Raw genomic sequence first — 21062 nt, 5'->3', positions numbered from 1 at the left:
GGCTATTTTATGGGTGATGTGAAATTTCAGTGCCACTGAAACAGAGTGCCAATTTTTTTGCTGATCTCTGCTGGATTAGGATACATCCTTTGCCGTGTGCCAGGTTTTGTAATATTAGGAGGAGCAGAAAAGTAGGAGTAGCTCGACTTCAGTTTGTCAAGGGTATCAAGCCGTGTCTCACTGGAGTTATCTCTCCTAACGATTGGTAATAGATTGTTCGGTCTTCCAAAATATTGTACTGTACTCCTTTTGGACAATATATGCTTGCCCTGGACACTGATCATAAATGATGGAGATTCTGGATGCATTGAAATCACATTCAAACCAATGGAACGTAAGATCACTCTTATGTGCTCCAATACCATAGAGCTCAGTGGGATTCAGAGCTGGCTTGCACTCCATGGAGGAATATCTGGCTGCTGTATTGTGGTTTTCCCTACAAGGAGTGTGAAGGGGAGAAGCATAACTCTGAAACACAGAGCATGCTTCTCAGGGCCTGTCCATGGGGTGTCCGTCCTAGTGGTGTAGACTCACATTTCCCTTTGGTATGTGACCTGTTCCCTACAGAGCCAGTACTGGCATAAATGCAGCAAACATGTCTGCTACCATAAAGTAATGAGATGTGACGGGGCTGTATTCACATGACAGTTTATCTCATTTTCACGTTTGCCTAACTGTTCATTTCTGCATGATAGGCATCTCCCCGTTTTCACACGTTCAAGGCATGCCCGACTGCGCAGGTGCGCATCACCACAAACCCAGAAGTGGCACAAAAAGGGGCAAAAACCCTCAAAGAACATCTGGCAATCCCACAGGCCTTTGCAAGTGAAATTCCCTGGCAACAGCCTTTGGAGAGCATACCCTTCAATGTTTCTCCAATGAAAATAGGGACGTCCCATTCCCTAATTTATACCCTACACATCTTACTGGGTTGCCTCAGCCACTCTGGGCAGCTTCCAATATATATAGGTAAAAGGTAAAGGGGCCCCTGACCATTAGGTCCAGTCGCGGATGACTCTGGGGTTGCGGCGCTCATCTCGCTTTATTGGCCAAGGGAGCCGGCGTACAGCTTCCGGGTCATGTGGCATGACTAAGCTGCTTCTGGCGAACCAGAGCAGCGCACGGAAACGCCGTTTACCTTCCCACCGGAGTGGTACCTATTTATCTACTTGCACTTTGACGTGCTTTCAAACTGCTAGGTGGGCAGGAGCTGGGACTGAGCAACAGGAGCTCACCCCGTTGCGGGGATTCGAACCACCGACCTTTTGATCAGCAAGTCCTAGGCTCTGTGGTTTAACCCACAGCGCCACCCGTGTCCTCTAACATATATAAAAATATAATGAAACATTCAACATCTTTTTAAAAGCCTTCCCTATACAGGGCTGCCTTCAGACGGCTCGGAGATTGGATAACACTATCCCCTCTCATATTTATCCAATGAAAATAGGGACATGCTAAGGAAAAGTGGGACATTCTGGGATCAAATCAGAATCTGGGATAGCTTCTCTAGATTAGGAACATCCTTGGAAAATAGGGACACTTGGAGGGTTTGGGAGAATTGGGAGTTTGAGCAAGGATGTTTGGAGGGAGTGATTGTGGTGCTTGCAGGCTTTTTCGATGGTTTCCCAAACATGTGGGATTTCACTCAGAACGTAAAAGGAGAGTTGCCTGTATACTTGAGCTTTCACACAATGCAAAAGCCACCTCTGAAACTGTAGTGGAACATAATGGGACAATAGCACAATTTAGCACTCATTTCCATATTATATACTAAAGGTAAAGGTAAAGGTACCCCTGCCCGTACGGGCCAGTCTTGACAGACTCTGGGGTTGTGCGCCCATCTCACTCAAGAGGCCAGGGGCCAGCGCTGTCCGGAGACACTTCCGGGTCACGTGGCCAGCGTGACATCGCTGCTCTGGCGAGCCAGAGCCGCACACGGAAACGCCGTTTACCTTCCCGCTAGAAAGCGGTCCCTATTTATCTACTTGCACCCGGAGGTGCTTTCGAACTGCTAGGTTGGCAGGCGCTGGGACCAAGCAGCGGGAGCGCACCCCGCCGCAGGGATTCGAACCGCCGACCTTTCGATCAGCAAGTCCTAGGCGCTGAGGCTTTAACCCACAGCGCCACCTGTGTCCCATATTATATACTACCTGGGAGCAAATAATATGGAAATGAGCATTAACCTTGCACTATAATTTCGTAATAATTCCAAAAGTAGTTTTCACATTGCGTGAAAGCTCAAATACAATGCAGAGCTTAACAGTTAGGGGAAAGTTCTGAAAATGGAATAAAGTAATTTATATGTGACAACGGCAGCCAGAATGCTATATGCACAAAAATGGAAAGAAGAGACATTTCCAACGAAGGAGGAATGGCTTTAAAAAGTAATGGACTATATATGAGGTAACGGCAAAGCTGACAGCAATATTAAGAGATCAAAATGATGGATTTTTTAAAATAGGAGAATGGAGGTCTTTGGGGGATCATTTGGAAAAAACAATGCTGCAAATGAAATCGCAGGCAGGATTTGAGATTGGAGCAGCGGAATAAAAATGATGAAGTAATTGTATTAGAGGGATTTCTGTAGTAGATAAGGGTTTGATATATAATGCAGCAGGAAAAAAGGTTTGGATAAATACATTTTGGAGGTGTGGGTGAGAAGTCCATACATGAACAATGTCAATATTTAATTTGAAGTCAATTTGCAAAAAAAAATTGGAAATTTAATTAAAATATATATCGATTTTTTAAAAAGAAAATGGAATAAAGTGCCACGTGAATGCAGCCTTGGTCACTTAAAAATCCTGTTTAAATTAATGGAATTTAAGGAGTCAGAAACCCACCAAGTTTAGTGAGATGGATGCTCTCAAGGTGATAGGAAGGCTTCCACAGAGTGCTAGGACACATGTAATTCTCATTGAAAAGTGTGCCTACACTCTATGATTATATATATATATATATATATATATTTGCTTTCGTAGATTTTCACGGGTACAGGAATGCAGGTTTTGGTGTCCTCGGGTGTCTTCCCGTGTAAAAGTTGGGGTGTCGAAACGTCGCCTAGACACCCCAACTTTTACACGGGAAGACACCCGAGGACACCAAAACCTGCATATATATATATATATATATATATATATATATATATATATATATATATATATATATAAAACTTCTTTTACCAGAAGGGGCATGAAGAATGTTCAGTTATCAAAAGGGGCAGTAAGAGCTGTTCCACAGCGAAACGGACTCCTTCGGAAGTTGCTGGGATCTCCTTCATTTGAGGTTTTTAAACAAAGGTTGGGTAAACATCTGTCAGGTATTCTTTAGGTCTGATTCCTGTATTGCACGGTGTTGGACTAAAAGACCCTCAGGGTTCCTTTTTAAAAAAAGGATATGGCAAAGGAAATTTGGATGAACAGAATGAATTACAATGATGCCGGCAAACTGGAAAACCGACGTACAGAAAGACAGGATGGGAGGGTGGAATATTCCACAGACATACACACACATATATATATTGAAAAGGGCATTGCTCTGTAACCTAGTGTTTGGTTTTGCTCTGCTTACAAAAATGTAGCATGTGCCACTGTTAGGATATCTTTTTGTGCCCAGAGTTGACCCGGCCCTCGGTATACCGAAGAAACATCCATTTTTGCTATGGGTTGTTTTTGTTTTTTGTTATTTAAAATCACAGAAGAAATTATCTGTACCATTTATAGTGTAAAGTCATGCACAACCATTGCTCAAAACTAAACCGCTTAGTTTTGGCAGCATGAAGAAAACCGCATTAAGCCGACCGTATGAAATGGTGCAGGATGACTACCACTAATACCAGCATGCATTGCAACCATTGGTGAAATTTGTGTGTGTGTGTGTGTGTGTTGGTTTATGAGCTAGGAAGCTTTGGGTGTGTATAGTGAGATATACAAAGTTTATGTTTACATTATGAGAAGAAGCCAGCCAGTGACTCCAACCCCACCCCCAACCCACCCCCACTGGATAATTTTTAAACTGGCTTGCTCGGAGTCCATACTGAATCAGAGAAGCCCTCCCCTGTCGAAGAAAGAGGCATGGAACCACTTGGGGTAAAAGGGTCAGTATCCGTGTCCGTTTCGCCTTCGGCCAAGTAGCGCTTCTCCTTCATCCAGCTTGAGCCCCCGTTCGACCCGAAAAGGAAGTCGTCCTTGTCTTGGGAGATGCTGAACCCACTAGGTGATCGTTCAAGTTCTTCGTGGTTGACAGAGAGGAGGGATAAGGGAGTGTCGCTGTCTCTCGTCAGGCTATGTTTCTGCCTGGAAGAGATTCTGTCTGAGTGGGGGCTCTGGAGGTCTCCTGGTGGGGAACGGTAGGAAACGTGGGGGTCAATGAAGGTGAGTATAGGCAAAACCGTCGGCCTTTCAGCGTACGAAGTTGAGAACGGCATGGCCTGCCACCTACCGGAGTTCTGACCGCCCAACGGCAACGAGAGCGGGCCAACGTCGCAGCCCTGTGTCGAGAAGCCAAAAGGGGGGACTTTGTTCACCGGTACATGGTGGAAACTCGGAGGCATTTCATGAATAGAAGGCTCAGAATATTTGTAAATGATGGACTTCAGTTCAGAATATCTGTTATCCTCTGCTGGGGACACAGTTTCTTTTGAAGGGCACACTTGGACTTGGAGATGCTCCATATGCTGCATGTGCATATCGACCAAAAAATCCAATTTCTTCCCCATGTCGTGGACCTGAAAGAGAAGAGCCCATCAGATTGGAGGACAAAGAACAATTGGCAGTCCAATCATATGCAGAAGGGAACCATTGTTCTTTCTAGCTGATCATGGTCCCCACCAAGGACAGAGGGCAAGGAAACCTATGATCCTCCAGATTTTGTTGGAACTCCAGTTCCCATCAGCCTCAGTCAGCATGGCCAACAGTCAAGGATGATGGGAGTTGTAGCCCAGCGACTTCTAGACCAGGGGTGGGGAACCACTGGCCCCCCAGATCTTGCTCAACTACAACTCCCATCAGTGCCAGCAAGCATAGCCAATGACCAGGGATGATAGGAGTTGTAATTCAGCTCCCCACACTTGATCTACAGGGCCAGACTAGCCACAGTCTACACTGACTTGAAGCCACTCTCTATGGTTTTAAACAGGACGATTTTACAGAATCAGCTAAAACATGAGCTCCACCACAGAAGATAAGCCCTTTTTCCCCAGAGTTTTCATGTTAGGCTGTGATGGAGGGAGGAGCTTTCACCTATAAGTTCTACATCTTCTCTTTGAGCAAGTTTGTACCAAAAGCTTGTGTACATGCCCCCCTAACAATAGCTCTCTTTAGCCATTTGGAATCTGTAAGCATGTTCAGTCAGGAGGGTGGTATTTCATGTATGGCAGAGGGAAGCCATTTTTGCTTTCAAGTGCTGGACCAACAGTGCATCTGGAAAGCAGCGCATCACTGAGGCCAGATGCAAACACGAACTTCAAGGAAGTATGGAGTCTCCACCTAAGTCTTTCCACATCTTCTGCAGCCAACTGTAGCAAAAAAGATGGTCACCAGTACAAAATAGATATACAAAATCTCATCATTATAAGCATGTTATACATATATATCGCTATAGGCATGTTATATGTCAGTGTTCCCCAACCTTGGGTCTCCAGCTGTTTTTGGACTACAACTCCCATCATCCCTCACTAGCAAGACCAGTGGTCAAGGATGATGGGAATTGTAGTCCGAAAACAGCTGGAGACCCAAGGTTGGGGAACACTGTTATATGTTATAAGTGGGTGTTATAGGGAAAACTTGGGAAGAGCTGAGAATTCCTTACCTGTCTTTCGACTCTGACAAATTTGCCCATCATACTTTGGTCTTCAGGATCTACTGTCGATGCTTTGGCTACATACGGATCATTCCTAAAAGCAAAGAAGGCTCTAGTTTAGGCAAAACCTTTGCTGTTGTTTTCACTCATATTTCCACTTCTTCTGGGCCCAAGGATTTAAGTGCTTCCCACACTACCTCACCAGTCTTATGTGGCATGGTGGAAGGGCATTGGATGAAGGAGACGTGGCCTTCTCCAGGCCAGGGGATTGGCCCTTTAAGCACCTGCAATTCTCCAACAAAGGAGGCGGAACATAGGAGAGATGGACTGGAGTCAAAAGGCTCCAAGACCCCATCAGAGCATGCTGCTCAGCAGGAGCTGACCGTGGTGCTATGACAACTGATCTGCTTGACAGTGCATTCTGTAGGTGCTTCCTTGGCCCCAGGGCAAGAGAGCAGCACAGAAACTTGAATGAGTTGCATGTGGTTTTTGGACTGAGCGGTGCTGAGGCTGCTGAGATGTTGCGCGGGGGATCTCCCTCTTTTGCCACCTCCAGCTCCAGAAATGGTCAGGTTTTCCAAGGGTTCACGTAATAGTTTTGGTGGTTGTGGTTTTTGTAAAATCTACAGCAGGGATGGATGGACAACACTGGCTCTCTAGGTGTTGTTGGACAGTTGTCTATTCTCAACAAGCTGTGCACAAGAGGAATTTCACCTTGGAGACTGCTGCGAAGGGTATGGGAAGGCTCCTCCTTTCTGGGATTTCTTATGCTTGGGAGTGGATGGAGGTCCAGGTGCAAAAATCATATCTATTCTGAAAGAAGACAGTAAGAGGACATGATGAAACGGGTGTGAGTCATTCGTTGTTGGCCCACGGCCCCAGTTACATTCTAGAATCAAAAGGTGTGCTATAAATCTTCCAAATACATCAATAGCTTTAGCTCCCATTTGGTTATGGGTTTTTTTGAGGGGGGGTGTGGCAATCACACAGGGCCCCCAGACGCTTAACGGTCTATTAATCCTTGTGCCACCACTGTGCTTGCTTTTCCCGCTGCCACCAACCGGTTACTCTCTGGTAAAACACTGAGTCCAGACAGTTGTTAAATGTGAACAAAAAAACCCCAAAAGTTTATTTTACAGACATTAACAAGCTTATGGTTTCTCCGATAATATTCCTGTCAATATCTTAACTTTAGTTTCTTTACTGCATGGTGACATGATGTATGTGGGAATTTATGTACATATACAGTGGTGCCTTGCAAGACGATCAGCTGATAAGCGGCTTAGCGGATCAGCTGATAAGTGGCTTAGCGGCTTAGCGGATCAGCTGTTAAGCGGCTTAGCGGATCAGCTGATAAGCGGCTTAGCGGCTTAGCGGATCAGCTGATAAGCGGCTTAGCGGCTTGGGAAAAAGGGGGAGGGAAGGGGGAAAAAACCCGCAGGAACTCGCAAGACATTCTCGTCTTGCGAAGCAAGCCCATAGGAAATTCGTTTTGCGAAGCACCTCCAAAACGGAAAACCCTTTCGTCTAGCGGGTTTTCCGTCTTGCGAGGCATTCGTCTTGCGGGGCTACTGTACCTCTCTTGCCAGACAGAGGACGGGTGAGTTGAAGCACCTTCCAAAATGTGGGCAGGGTTTTCTGTACAAAGTGGTAACTTCTGAATATCTCCTACAGCCATCACTGGTGCTTGGGTTGGCAACCCCAAAGAGTCTTCTAATCCATACTGTGAAATTCTGGGGCAGTCCTTGCCAGCTGAACATCTTTACACCTTTAGCACACTACTGGCAGCAGATCCACTTACCTCGCTTGAAGGTATTTGATCCTGGTAAGCATGTCAAGGTGTCCTGCTGAATATTGCTCTATCACATCCTTTACATCATAAGGCCTCAAGGTCTCCTTGAATCGCTTCTTATAGAGGCGGAACTGTAGTATTCTGGTAGAAGGAGAGAATGTTGATCGCTGGGGTTTCCCTTGGCTAGTTCCCGCCATTCTCATGGAGGAAGGGATTGCATATGTATCTGTGTTTAAATATCAGCCTTGCTTATTAGACTGCTGCACTAATCATAGTTCAGCCTTTGCCACGCTGGCTCACCTCCAGCGCCCAGCGCCCCCACTCAACATGACCAATTGGCATACATAGCAGGAGGTATAGCCAATAACATCTGCTCTAACTAGCTAACGGGCTGCTCTAGGTAGCTACAATTGGAAATAAAACTGTCAATATCATAATGCCGTTATTAAAAAATAGTGTCGTTATTCTAAACAAAAAACTAAGGTGAAGCAGCACTTCCCAAAACAATTTGCAAACCGAAACACAGCCACTCATTGAGATTTGCACTTCTCTGAATTTTGCAATGCATTTCCCCAGCTCAAAATGCATCTTGAGACTGGGAAAACGAGAAAAACCAAGTTTTCCCCTATTGCAGTCATCACAAAGGTCGGGTTTACAGGGGACAATATTTTGAACTGAGGCAAAAAGAGGACAACAAGCACAGACTTTACCTGACAGCTCGGATGACCACTTTCAGCGTGGGGATCATGTCTTCAATGAGGAGTTCATTGCTGTACCCTCTGTCTTCTGCCAGAGGATCCCCAGTTCCAGCATCTAAAAGGTGAGTGAAGAATCCACATGAAGGAAGGGCAGATGCAGAAGAGTTCAGAGCAAAGTGGAGCTGCTCCTACAGTACCAGCTAAATTCTCGTATTGTTGGGTTGTATCCATTGAAAATGTCCCAGTAGCACAAGACTTCTGCACGCACAACGGAAAATTCCATTATTCTCTCCCCATGCTCCCCCCTCCAAAAAAATATTCTTCGGAGGTCTGGTGGAACCCCCCAGACCAGACCAGATCTGGGGTGCCCAAAGGAGGAGAGGAAGATGATATTACTTTGTACAAGTGGAAGTCTTTGCCCAAACCCATAGTTACCACCCATCAAAACCATGGCTCCCAAATGTTATCCAGACCAATGTAGAAGTCAGAAACTAGTTCTCTTGAATTTAACAGTTCATCATGCATTCTTCTTTAGTTAAAACAAAACAAAACCCTACTCTTTCGACACTTGTTAATTAGCTGTGTTGCCTGAATAAAACCATGCTTAAAGTATTAGTCCCAATTAAGTTGTTGTTGTTGTTGTTGTTGTTGTTTATTGGATTTATATTCCGCCCTGTACCCGGGGGGCTCAGGGCAGGGCAGTTCACATAATAAAATCAAGATATAGAACCACAAAATACCTAACGAAAATAAAAACAACAACCTGATAGCCCCGAGGACACAACCTCATGTGTGGCTGAGCAGGATTTCTGACACACATTAACATTCTTCGTATTACCTGGCAGTATTTACATGACTTAACCTGGGAGCAAAAGAAAAGACCTCAAGGGCCAAACCATATGTGTACCAAATTCACAAGGTAGAATTGATGTTGGCCACTACTACTCTCACACTCTCACACTACCACTACTACTATACAGGGGGGTGGGTTGACCTGAATGTGGACATTACTTCTCATTTCTTTTTCTCTGTCTTCAGGGCAAATATTGAACAGTGTTGTGTACGCCTTTCCTGACACTCTTGAAAATGTGTGTGTGAACTGAGCTATGGATTCCCTGAGAAATGCGAAAGTTCATAATGCAATGTCTTAAGAGTCAAGGAAGGTACTGTTTTGTGAGGTGTGTTTTCTCATAGTTCACACACACGCACACACACACACACCTCCGCCTTTAAAATGGTTGTGTGGGTCGAACTAGTTTTTAAAACCTGAAATAACAGAATCGTGTCCCGAATGTGCGCACCAAATTTCATTCCAAGATCTAAATATTCAACAAAGTGATAATAAGCAAACAAACAGGGCTCGTGATCGAACTTTGTTTGGACAACAAGAAGTAAGATTTTGCTGTTTTGAAAATGTCCTCCTAATTGAAAATTCAGCAGGGTGTGTGTGTGTGAGAGAGAGAGAGAGAGAGAGAGACGCAACCGAAAATTCAGAGCTTTGCCAGATTATACATTTGTGCAACATTCAATTTCAACTCCAGCCAAAGGGACTCAGAAAATGGAGAGAGTGATCGGTGAAATAGCCCGGGAAAATTAAAGCAGAAATCAATGTGAACCTTTTACCTTCGGAGCTTTGCCAGAATGCATAAGCTTTCATTCGGAATGCAGTGCGAAAACGCTCCCTATTATTCAAGGCAACAGTCTTAGGTTCTTTAGAAGGACTTTCTTCAATTGCATCTACATTCAGAGGGGTAAATAGCTTTCCTTTAGTATTGGTACCACGAACCCGATCCAAGAGACCCAGCTTTTGGCTAAAAAAATAAGGAAAAGGGATCATTTTCCCCCTCACTCTCACACAGACCTGCATTTCAAGGTGCTCCTAATGCATTACATCCCAAGCAAACATATGCATGAAGGATACTATTAAGGACCACATGGCAGCTGACTGTATAAACCCACAAATCAATGTTTTCATAGGTCTTCAAATAAAATGCCATCAATGGACCACCCAACATCGCACTCACCCTACTGAAGAATTAATCACACATATTTATTGGCTGAACTTGCACCGCTAGTATTTTCTTTGAACAAATGAATCGTGGTGTGTTTCAGCAAGGATTCCTGCAAACAATGATACTTGATTTGCTAAGCAATCCCACTAGGTTACCCCACCAGGGTTAAATGAATCCACCGGTTGATCTGCCATACATAATGTGATTCTAGTCCACCAACATTAACAAATTCAGTCACTCAGCACCCCCGTGTGGCACTGGGGAGGCACTTCCGAAGAATGCTGCGGGAAGGACAAAATTCCAGTTTGTCAATCAAAATGCATGAGCTGTGAGGATGCTGTTGAATGGTGAGCCAACTGTAATTTGCAGTGGAATGTGTAGCTTCTGGACAAAGCAGCAATTGTTCTCAAAAATCGGTGCTTCTGGGATGGAACTGAAAACTGCATGAGCTGAAGCTGACTTAGCTGACTAGTCCAAAAGTCTGGGAGCCTCATTTGGATGCAGAAGAGAGGGAAGAGGGGTGTTTTTCTTTGATGGGTTGGCAGCTTGAAGCTTCTGGATTGACTAGGAGGCCTGGTATAAATACTAGGAGCCTGGCCAATAGAGGAGAATATTCTGTCCATTCTGGAAGGTACTTGAGACATACCCAGTAATGGACAACATAGGCTGGAAAATGGCCATCTCAGTTGTAGACAGGGCCAGCCCTGCCGTTGGGCCAAGTGAGGAGACAGCCTGAGATCGCAGGTGTTGTGAAGCAGTAGTAGCCCTTGGCTGTCTCTCCTAAGCCCCATTCCCCTCTGTGGAAGAACAGAATTGTGTCCTACAAGCAGCGGCGGAGGAAGCCGCTCGGGTGCCTAGGGCAGTACGCCCAGGAATAGGGTGAGCTGGCTATAGGGGTGAGGGTGAGGTAAGCCGCCCATAGGGGTGGGCCACACTGCGGGACCTCCAGAGTCTGCCTGCCTCCTCCCACTCAGCTGGGGGTGGCAGTGGGTAGACCTTTTGGGCAGCACAGAACCTGTGTGTGCCTGAGCCACCGCGTCTCTCCCAGGCCCTGTGGTGAGTGCCACCTGGCATTTTGTCACCCCCTCAGTAGTGACAACCGGGGTGGCCTGCACCCATCACACCCCCTTCCTCTGCCTCTGCCTACAAGGCCCCCTAAACCGGCCTGCTGCCTCTGTAGATGACATTGCTCTATCACCAGTATTCAATGAAGCAGGTCACACCTACATTTAAAGCATTCCTATACCACTTTGTCATGGCTTCCCCCAAATAATCTAGGAAACTGTAGCTTACCCCTCAGTGAAGCTGCAATTCCCAGCACCTTTAGCAGGCTAGTTCCCAGGGTTGTTTGGGGTGAAGCATGACTAAGTGGTCTATGACTGCCTCAGGTGCATGGCAAGAATTTGACCCCAGTCCAGTCATTTTGGGGCAGCAAAAGGTCTTGGGCTAGATTTGTATATGTGGTTGGATCCGAGGGGCTTCAATAAGTCCAAATGTGTCGTATTAGGTCTCTGCACACATGCGGCCAATGCTTCCAGTGTGTGTCATTCTCCACAATTGTTGGCAGTGGGGTGCATTGCAAATTTGTACGGAACATTTGAGTGGCCTAAATGACATTTCCAGACGGTACTTGCCTTTCCCACATGCCCACTGCAAGGCCTGGTAATAATCTGCATGGGATTCTAGAAGGCAACTTGGGAGATCTAGTGAAATTGGTTCAGTGGGATGGTTCAGCTTCAGCAGACCCTGTGGTTCCACCATAAACACACAAGCTATGATTCAGAGCATTCATCCTGTTCTAGGCTCATACAACCACTGTACAGGATCTGGGATTGTTAATTTGGACGTCAAGACAATAGTTTTGACTCTTGAAGATTATGTTATCCTCTCTCATGATCACTGTGCAAATGGATGCTGTACATGGAGTCCTGCAGCATGGAGAATTCCAAACCGGACTCTAATTCCACCATGTTTTTCTGCAAACAAGGTTTTTACAACTGGGCAAATGTGTGATGACACTTGAGTCAATCATGGGTCTTAGACATGTTCAAGGCAACTCAGTTCACCGCGGACCAGGTAGTAATTGGAAAAAAGGAATATGTGCAACAGTCTGCCCCCAAAAGGTAGAAAACATAATGCATGAACAAAATAGGGTTTTGAACAATATTGTTGTGCCATCATGTCAGAAAGCCACTGGAAGAAAATCAGCAATGTATGAATGGTGCAGAGCAAATGCAGAGAAGAGACATCAATTCACACAACTCCATTCAAATAAACAGTGTGGATGTGCCAGTTCTGAGGTGTTTCAGTCCTAGATGCCCCAGATCCTAAATAGACAGATAATCAATTGTAGGCACGCATTAAGCATGGTCTGCATTAACAATTTCAGATATTTCAATAATAATGACAACAATACTTGGCAATGATATTGCATTTGGAATATCCCCAGTGCTGGCACCAGGCTATTTTGTGGCCCAGGAAAAGCTATTTTGCATCCTAGGTAAGGTTAAATACTTGCACCTACCCCCAAGGTGTGTGTGTGTGTGTGTGTGTGTGTGTGTGTGTGTGTGTGTATATATATATATATGCAGGTTTTGGTGTCCTCGGGTGTCTTCCCGTGTAAAAGTTGGGGTGTCTAGGCGACGTTTCGACGAGGTCTCACTCGTCATCTTCAGGCTGGTGCTTTCGGCTTCTTGTTACTGGAACAGAGCAGGATCTCAGTGTTTGAGTTCCTATAAATACTGTTGAGGGGGTGTGGTGTATAGCCTCCAATGTTCTGGGCAGAGAGGAAGTTCCCAGGCTAGTGTGCCTTTTCTTCTTTTGTTCCTTAATTACTTGAGGGATATCTTGAGTGATTTCTTGAGTGATATCCTGAGTACCACTTAGGTGGGTCATTAGGTGTGGATTAGTTGCTAAAGTCTTTGTGTCTTGACCTCTTGAACTTTGTGAAGAGTTTTTCTGAGAAGATGGCTGTACTGCACTTAGTTGTGCTCTGGCTTGGCTTCGTGTATAGGGGCGAGCTGTGGTTTTGTGGCCTGTGTCAGCCAGATCTGTGTAGGGATTGCAGGGGGGTGCAGCATCCGGAGGTGCCACCATGGTTTGGTTACTGGATGGTGTCTGTAATTTATCTGTGGAGAGGGTCTGGGTTTGGGTCTGGTGTGGTTGATTGGTGATGGCGTTCTGTGTGCCTCTGGATCTGGTGTCAGTTTTTGTGGGGAGGGCTAATTTCCAGATGTCTGGCAAGCGGGATGTGTCGTCACGCTTGTTCATGTTGTGAGGGTGTTTCTCTATCTCGATGGCTTCCATGATTATTCTCTTGTGGTGATGTTCCATGTTAAAGAGCAATTTGGAATCTGCAAAATTAAAAAAAAACCACCAAAAAACCACCAAATCCAAAATAAAAGCCTCTCCTATCAGTGAAGAAATCCAGCTAAGAATCATCCCCAGAGAAAAATCATCCAGATGCCCCAAACTCTACGGCCTCCCCAAGATACACAAAGAAGGAACACCACTCAGACCAATAGTCAGCTCCATAGGCTCACCTCTACAAAATCTCGCTAAATTTCTCGCCAAGCAACTTCAGCCCTATGCAGAATCCATCTCTTCACACGTTCCAAACTCCTTCCAGTTCATAGAAACAATAAAGAAGCAAAACCTACATCCTAATGACCTACTTGTGAGCTTCGATGTTGTATCTCTCTTCACACAAGTGCCCATTAATGAAGCCTTGACAGCCATTCAAAACAAATACAATCCCCCCGAATACATCTTGGACCTGACCAACCACTGCCTAACCAACACGTACTTCATCCACAATGGACAAAGATACAAACAGATAGAAGGAGCACCCATGGGATCACCCCTCTCACCGGTCATCGCAAACCTGTACATGGAACACTTTGAAACCAATGCTTTAGACAAGTCAGAACACAAACCCAAACTTTGGCTCAGATATGTTGACGACACCTTTGTAATTTGGCCACACGGGAAGGAAAAACTGGATAGCTTCCTCACACATCTCAACAGCCTACACCCCAAAATACAATTCACCATGGAAATAGAAGCCAACAACCAACTTCCCTTCCTTGACGTCCTAATCTACAAAAAACCTGATGGCTCCCTAGGACACACTATCTACCGGAAAAAAACACACACCAACCGCTACTTACATGCACAATCACACCACCACCCTGCACAAATAAACTCCGTAGCCAAGACTCTCATCTCCAGAACCAAACGCCTGGCTGACAAAGACCACTTGACAACTGAGTTACAGAATCTCTCAAATGTGTTAATTGCCAATGGATACCAGCAAAACAGGGTTACGAAGCTAATCCAAAAAGAAACACCCCCCAAAAACCAAGACACAGAAGAAAACAATGGCATGGCCCTCCTTCCTTATATCAAGGGCACTACAGATAAAATTAGCAAAATCCTCCATAAACACAATATCAAAACAGCCTTTTGCACCAACCAAAAAATAGCCAATATCCTCAGAAACCCCAAGGATAAAATCCAGTTGGAAAACCAAGGGGTCTATGAAATACCCTGCAAAGTCTGCCCAGCCACGTACATTGGACAAACAAACAGACGAATAAATGCACGTATCGCAGAACACAAGAATGCCGTCAAAAAAGAAGAAAAAACTTCCTCTCTTTTCCAACACATGAAAGAAACAGGACACGAAATTAATTTTGCAGATTCCAAATTGCTCTTTAACATGGAACATCACCACAAGAGAATAATCATGGAAGCCATCGAGATAGAGAAACACCCTCACAACATGAACAAGCGTGACGACACATCCCGCTTGCCAGACATCTGGAAATTAGCCCTCCCCACAAAAACTGACACCAGATCCAGAGGCACACAGAACGCCATCACCAATCAACCACACCAGACCCAAACCCAGACCCTCTCCACAGATAAATTACAGACACCATCCAGTAGCCAAACCATGGTGGCACCTCCGGATGCTGCACCCCCCTGCAATCCCTACACAGATCTGGCTGACACAGGCCACAAAACCACAGCTCGCCCCTATACACGAAGCCAAGCCAGAGCACAACTAAGTGCAGTACAGCCATCTTCTCAGAAAAACTCTTCACAAAGTTCAAGAGGTCAAGACACAAAGACTTTAGCAACTAATCCACACCTAATGACCCACCTAAGTGGTACTCAGGATATCACTCAAGAAATCACTCAAGATATCCCTCAAGTAATTAAGGAACAAAAGAAGAAAAGGCACACTAGCCTGGGAACTTCCTCTCTGCCCAGAACATTGGAGGCTATACACCACACCCCCTCAACAGTATTTATAGGAACTCAAACACTGAGATCCTGCTCTGTTCCAGTAACAAGAAGCCGAAAGCACCAGCCTGAAGATGACGAGTGAGACCTCGTCGAAACGTCGCCTAGACACCCCAACTTTTACACGGGAAGACACCCGAGGACACCAAAACCTGCATTCCTGTACCCGTGAAAATCTACGAAAGCAAATATATATATATATATATATATATATATATATATATATATATATATGCTAAATTCAATTTTCAAAAACAGATGTCTTGTGGAAATGGTAAAATTCTTCAAAATATAAAATAAAAGTAAAATATTATCAGGAATGTATATCTTTAAAAATAAACTGTATAAAATTGTGCCCCTCAAAGGTCAGGACTGCACCCCTCTGAGGTCTGTGCCCTAGACGGCTGCCTAGTTGCCATCAAAACCCAACCCACAGGTCATTTCCAGTAAACTGTAGAGCAATCCTGTAAAATGGCACAATATCATTATCCCTAATAATGCTAGCATTACCCCTGGAGAGCAGAGGCTAAGGTGAGAGAAGTGGGTTCACCAGTTAGTGTGCACAAAAATGATGCAGGGCAGGGGACAGTGAAATGAAGAGCACAGTGTCACCAGGCCATGGGCATGTTTTGCCACACAATACTAAAGATGAACTCATTTTTTTAGGATTGACCCTGTGCTCACCAGAATGTCTGTACTGCTCTTAGCCATTATATGAGATCAGGAGTAGCCATCATGGTGCCCTGCAGAGGTTGTTGGACTCCAACTCCCATCAGCCCTAGCCAACATGGCCGACGGTCAGGGATGATGGGAGCTGTAGTCCTGCGGCATCGAGAGGGCAACACATTGACTACCCCTCCACTAGATCATCTCTTGTACAGCAGCCAGAATCAGACGTAATGGCAAACACTCATTTGTGATGACATGAATGACCATGCCATGTAACACCCTTGTCCTTAGTGCACAGGAGGGAACTGGGTTTCCACTTTCATTTTTGAACTTACTACGGTTCCCTGTTACACATGGAACTGTGGTTTGTTTTAACTGTGGTTACTTAACTATGTTCTGACCTCAACCCACATTGGGCTGGGTGTTCCTCCAGCCAGATAAGCTTATATCCATGCCACACTTTCGTGTAAACCACCCTTGAACTTGAACACAGCTTGAACAGCAAATGTAAATGCAGGTGATAAAAATACTTAGCTGTAGAAGTATTGATGGATGGTTAAATCTGAATGAGATAGAGACTCTATGGATAAGATGAAAAGACAAAGCTAGACTAGGACCTCCAGGTCAACTCAAAGAGGAAGAGAATAGAGCCGGAGTCGAGGGAGTCTTATTCTGAGAAGAATTGGCCTAAACAGAATTAGTTATCTTATGTAGGAACAACCAGTCAACGCATGCTAATAGATATTCAGGCTTGTTAAATTGTAAACAGATTAACCCAGAGAAAATTTAAGCTGTTGTAAAGACAGGGACCAGGGGGAAATAGAACAAATAGCACAATGTCCAAATGGGGCAGGACAAGTTATCAAACTATATAGTTTGAAATCCTCATTTGTTTAAACTAATCACAGTTAAAACATACCACAGTTTCCTGAGTTTGGACATAACAAGGAACTGTGGCAGATTCAAAGTGAAAGCAGAATCTCATGTGCACAAAGGAGGGTTAGCTGAAGGGTTGTGCAGACTTCTTCTCATAATGACAAACCATGATCCAGCCTTTACTTAAGTTCTTTAGAATAAACATTGCAAGGTCTTCAACGGAAGCTTCTCCACAAAGCATTTGAATATTATTGAATATCTGAAAGTTAATGGGAAGGATAGCGGAGGTCAAACTTTTGCCTCCAATGTGTAAGCAGAACGGAACTTGAATAAGCCTTTGGAACCACTCATGCAACAGCTGAAAGCAATTCCTTCTCAGCATGCAAACCAGACACTCCCCTGTTCATTGTCTGATTCTGCAGTTCATAACCAAATAATTAAATAACAAATGGCAGAGCAAAGCATGCCTCTTCCTCCATTTATCAGCCTTTTTTTTTTTGCAGGAGGAGGGGTAAAAGACCAATAAAAACTGAACAAAAATATAGCAGTTATATTCTTAGATTTTGCAGCCTTAACACTGTAAACACAAGACAGCCATGCTTGCTCTGATTTTTACTACATTAGAAAGATGTATGTATCAACATGGCTGAACTCAGCTCCACCAAGCTGCGTATTGTTTGGTAGTGATATCAAAAACACGTAAGACGGACTTACACAATGCTCTGGAAGCCCAGGAGAACCTCTAAGGCAAGTGTGGGGAACTTGTGGCCCCCTGATGCTTTTTAACCCCAGCTCCCACCAACCTCAGATGGCGTGGCCAATGGTGAAGCATGATGGGAGTTGTAGTCCAACAACGTCTGCATCCCTGACTCCAAAGAAACCATGCCTCAAAGTAACACAACTCAACATCTGAAGGTCTGTTTGCCTGCTCTTTCTGAACTGCTTTGCTGGAAAGGGTGGAAAGAGGTGACAATGGCAGAAGACAATGGACTGAATTTGGCAGATCTGTAACACTACCCAGGAAAGAAATCAAGGAGAAGCCCATTCCACTTAGAATTTGCAAATTGGGATTTGCACCCACAAGGCTTTCTCATGGTGTGGAATGAAATGCCTATGTTACATCAGCTTCTGGTGGACTCCAAAAATTACCTCCAGTGTATTAAGACTTGTATCTAAAGGGAGAAAAGGGAATCTGAGGCTATGAAAGGGAAAACCAACTAGAGGCTAAGAAAAGAGATGGAGGCAGCAGAGGGAACTAAGGAAAAGATAAATAAAGGAACCTAAGAAGCTGAGGTAGACCATTGGTTCCTCTAGCTCAGTATTATCTGCATCAAGGATGGAGAACCTATGGCCTTCACAATGCTGTGGGAAGACAATTCTCATCACTCAAGACCGTTGGGCCATTCTGGTTGGGGCTGATGTGCGTTGAAGTCCTAGTAACGTAACCTAAGGTTTAGTAGTGTTTGGCATGTGCGTTGAAGTCCAGCAATGTCTGGAGGGCTGCAGGTTCCTATCCCTGTTCTATGACAACCACCAGCAGCTGGTCTAGAATTTCAGACACTGGCTGCTCTCAGCCCTACCTAAGGATGTCAGGGACAGAACCTGGGGCTTCTGCATGCAAGGCAAGCGCTCTACCATTGAGCCACAGCCCTTTCTACTAAGGTGGGTCAAAATGAGCAGGAGACAGGGAAAAGGGGATACATCAACCCTTGTGCATTTCAGAATCTGCTAAACTAGACTCTAGTATTCCTCAAGTGAGTAAGAAGAAGTATAATTAATAAATCATATATCCTTTCCTTCCTTCCAAACCTATCCCATCATGGGCTAGACTGCTCTCCTTCAAAATTTCCAAATTCCTCAATGGCAGTTGATGTTCTACAACAGAATCCAGTTTTCTTCCAGGTTTGCTCACCTCAAGTCCCACCATAATTCTGAAGGTAAGGAAAGGAAGCATTGTCCTGCAGTTCATAATGCAATCTGGGTTGGTTGGTTGGGTGGGAGAGAGAGAGATGAAACCAGCCAGTTCATCACCTCCTTCTCTGCGTTAGAAGTTGAAGGCTGGAGGAGAAGGAGATGAGGGGATTCCTTCTCTCCCAGAGAATCTTATGCCTTCACGTGCAACACAGCAAGGGAAATCTTTTACTTGGGAGCTGCCCTAGCAGTAGGGAGTGAGGCCAGATTGCCTGCGTGTGTTGTGCTACACCTTGCTTCCCCTGTGGGTGCAATAATCTGGGGGGTGGGAGAACCTTCTGGGCTTCACATCACCCCTCCCCATTTAATGAATGAATGAATTGATATCCCACCTTTTGTCCAAGGAGCTCAAGGTGGTGTAGAGAGTTCACCTTTCCCCCATTTATCCTCACAACAACCCTGTAAGGTAGGTTAGCCTAAGCGTGAGTGACTGGCTTCATGGATGAGTGGGGATTTGAACCCTGGTCTCCCATGGTTCGGATGCATGGCTCATAGCTACCAGGAGCTGTGTGTCCGGTATTGTTGGCCCAATTTTATGGAACTACCTTCCACCTGAGATTGGACAGGTTCCCTCCCTGTTGAACTTCTGACATCTACTGAATTTTTTTTTTATTATTATTATTCCAGAAAACACTTTTAATTGAAGTATGGTTTCACAGTTCTAATTTTCCTCTTCTGTATTGCATTTCTTGCACACCGGTTAGAGACAGCTATAGTTCAGTGGTGTGCACAAATTGTTTTTTAAAAAAGAAGCAAAGAAAGATTCAGTGGTACCTCAGGTTAAGTACTTTATTCGTTCCAGAGGTCCGTTCTTAACCTGAAACTGTTCTTAACCTGAGGTACCACTTTAGCTAACGGGGCCTCCTGCTGCTGCTGCGCCAGCGGAGCACGATTTCTGTTCTCATCCTGAAGCAAAGTTATTAACCTGAAGCACTATTTCTGGGTTAGCGGAGTCTGTAACCTGAAGCGTATGTAACCCGAGGTACCACTGTACTGTGACAAAGGTAACACCCCATTGCTCCGCCCACTTTCTGCCCATGGCTCCGCCCACCACAGCATGTGGCCCTCAGGCGGATGTCCAAAATGAAATGTGGCCCCCAAGCTGTAAAAAAAAGCTTCCTCATCTCTGCTTAATAGTATATATTAGACATTAATGCTGAAAATTGAATTTGCATGTTGCATGCTAGAGAACGCCCTCCCATTTCCATGCCTTCTCCACTTTTGGGTTTGATAAACTACTGTAGTAAAAATGGCTATTCAAAAATTAAAATAAAGGAGGAGATAGATATCGCAGGCAAGAACGGCATGCAGTATATAAAAAGGATTTGGTTGTTACTCAGATGCATGTACCTAAGTTTTCTGGTGACGCTTGATCCAAAGAAAGCCTCCCTACTAAACATGACATTACTGCAAAGTGAAAAAGATGTCATTGTGAGTGGTTAATGTTCACTTATGAGAATCTACGTGGAGTTAATTAAATGAGTATGGAAACAGGATTACTGGAGCGTCTGGTCCTTCAGCCCTGACCCAGTTTCTCTTCTTAGGAAGGAAGGCTAAAAATAATCACATTTTTACACTTACACCGTTGCTTGCTATATTGCTATCCTCCTTTCGCAACCCACACCTCATTGAACAAAGGAACACAGATTACATACACAAAATATTGGGAAGAGATGTATCGTTAAGAATAACAGGCATTGTGACGTTGGGTTGTGTTCAGCAGAGGCTTCCCATTACCTCAAAGACTTCTGTTTGCATGAGGAACCTCCCCTACTTTTCCTTTTCCCATGTGGCCCAGCTCTGTCCTGGGGGTCAACACAACCCTCTGGAGCAGATTTTGGGGAGCAAGGGGATAGCAGACTGAAGGGAGGGTTCACTGCCCCAGCAGAAGAGGTTTTGTCATGGTGTGCTTTTGGAGCAACTAGCTACCTCCTG

At 44.9% G+C, this 21062-nt stretch overlaps 1 protein-coding gene across 2 annotated transcripts in view; it reads right to left on the bottom strand.

Moving 5' to 3' along the window:
* Positions 1–3320: 3320 nt before the first annotated feature.
* KCNQ3 (potassium voltage-gated channel subfamily Q member 3) overlaps positions 3321–21062 on the bottom strand; it is a 154758-nt gene continuing 137016 nt past the window's right edge. Inside the window, exons 10-16 of one of the 2 annotated variants that reach the window (XM_081918723.1) lie at positions 20478–20534; positions 9913–10100; positions 8302–8404; positions 7601–7732; positions 6514–6612; positions 5809–5893; positions 3321–4726 (exon numbers count right to left, since the gene is read on the bottom strand). In XM_081918723.1, coding sequence (XP_081774849.1) covers positions 4010–4726; positions 5809–5893; positions 6514–6612; positions 7601–7732; positions 8302–8404; positions 9913–10100; positions 20478–20534 — 1381 coding nt within the window. In that variant the 3' untranslated portion in view covers positions 3321–4009. The remainder of the gene's footprint in view (positions 4727–5808; positions 5894–6513; positions 6613–7600; positions 7733–8301; positions 8405–9912; positions 10101–20477; positions 20535–21062) is intronic. The other variant, XM_081918724.1, reaches the window with a different exon arrangement.

Source organism: Podarcis melisellensis (assembly GCF_964234715.1).
Source record: "Podarcis melisellensis genome assembly, chromosome: 7".
NCBI classification, from domain to species: Eukaryota; Metazoa; Chordata; class Lepidosauria; order Squamata; family Lacertidae; genus Podarcis; species Podarcis melisellensis.
The sequence above is the reverse complement of the archived record's forward strand: the minus strand, read 5'-3'. Positions and strand labels throughout refer to the sequence as shown.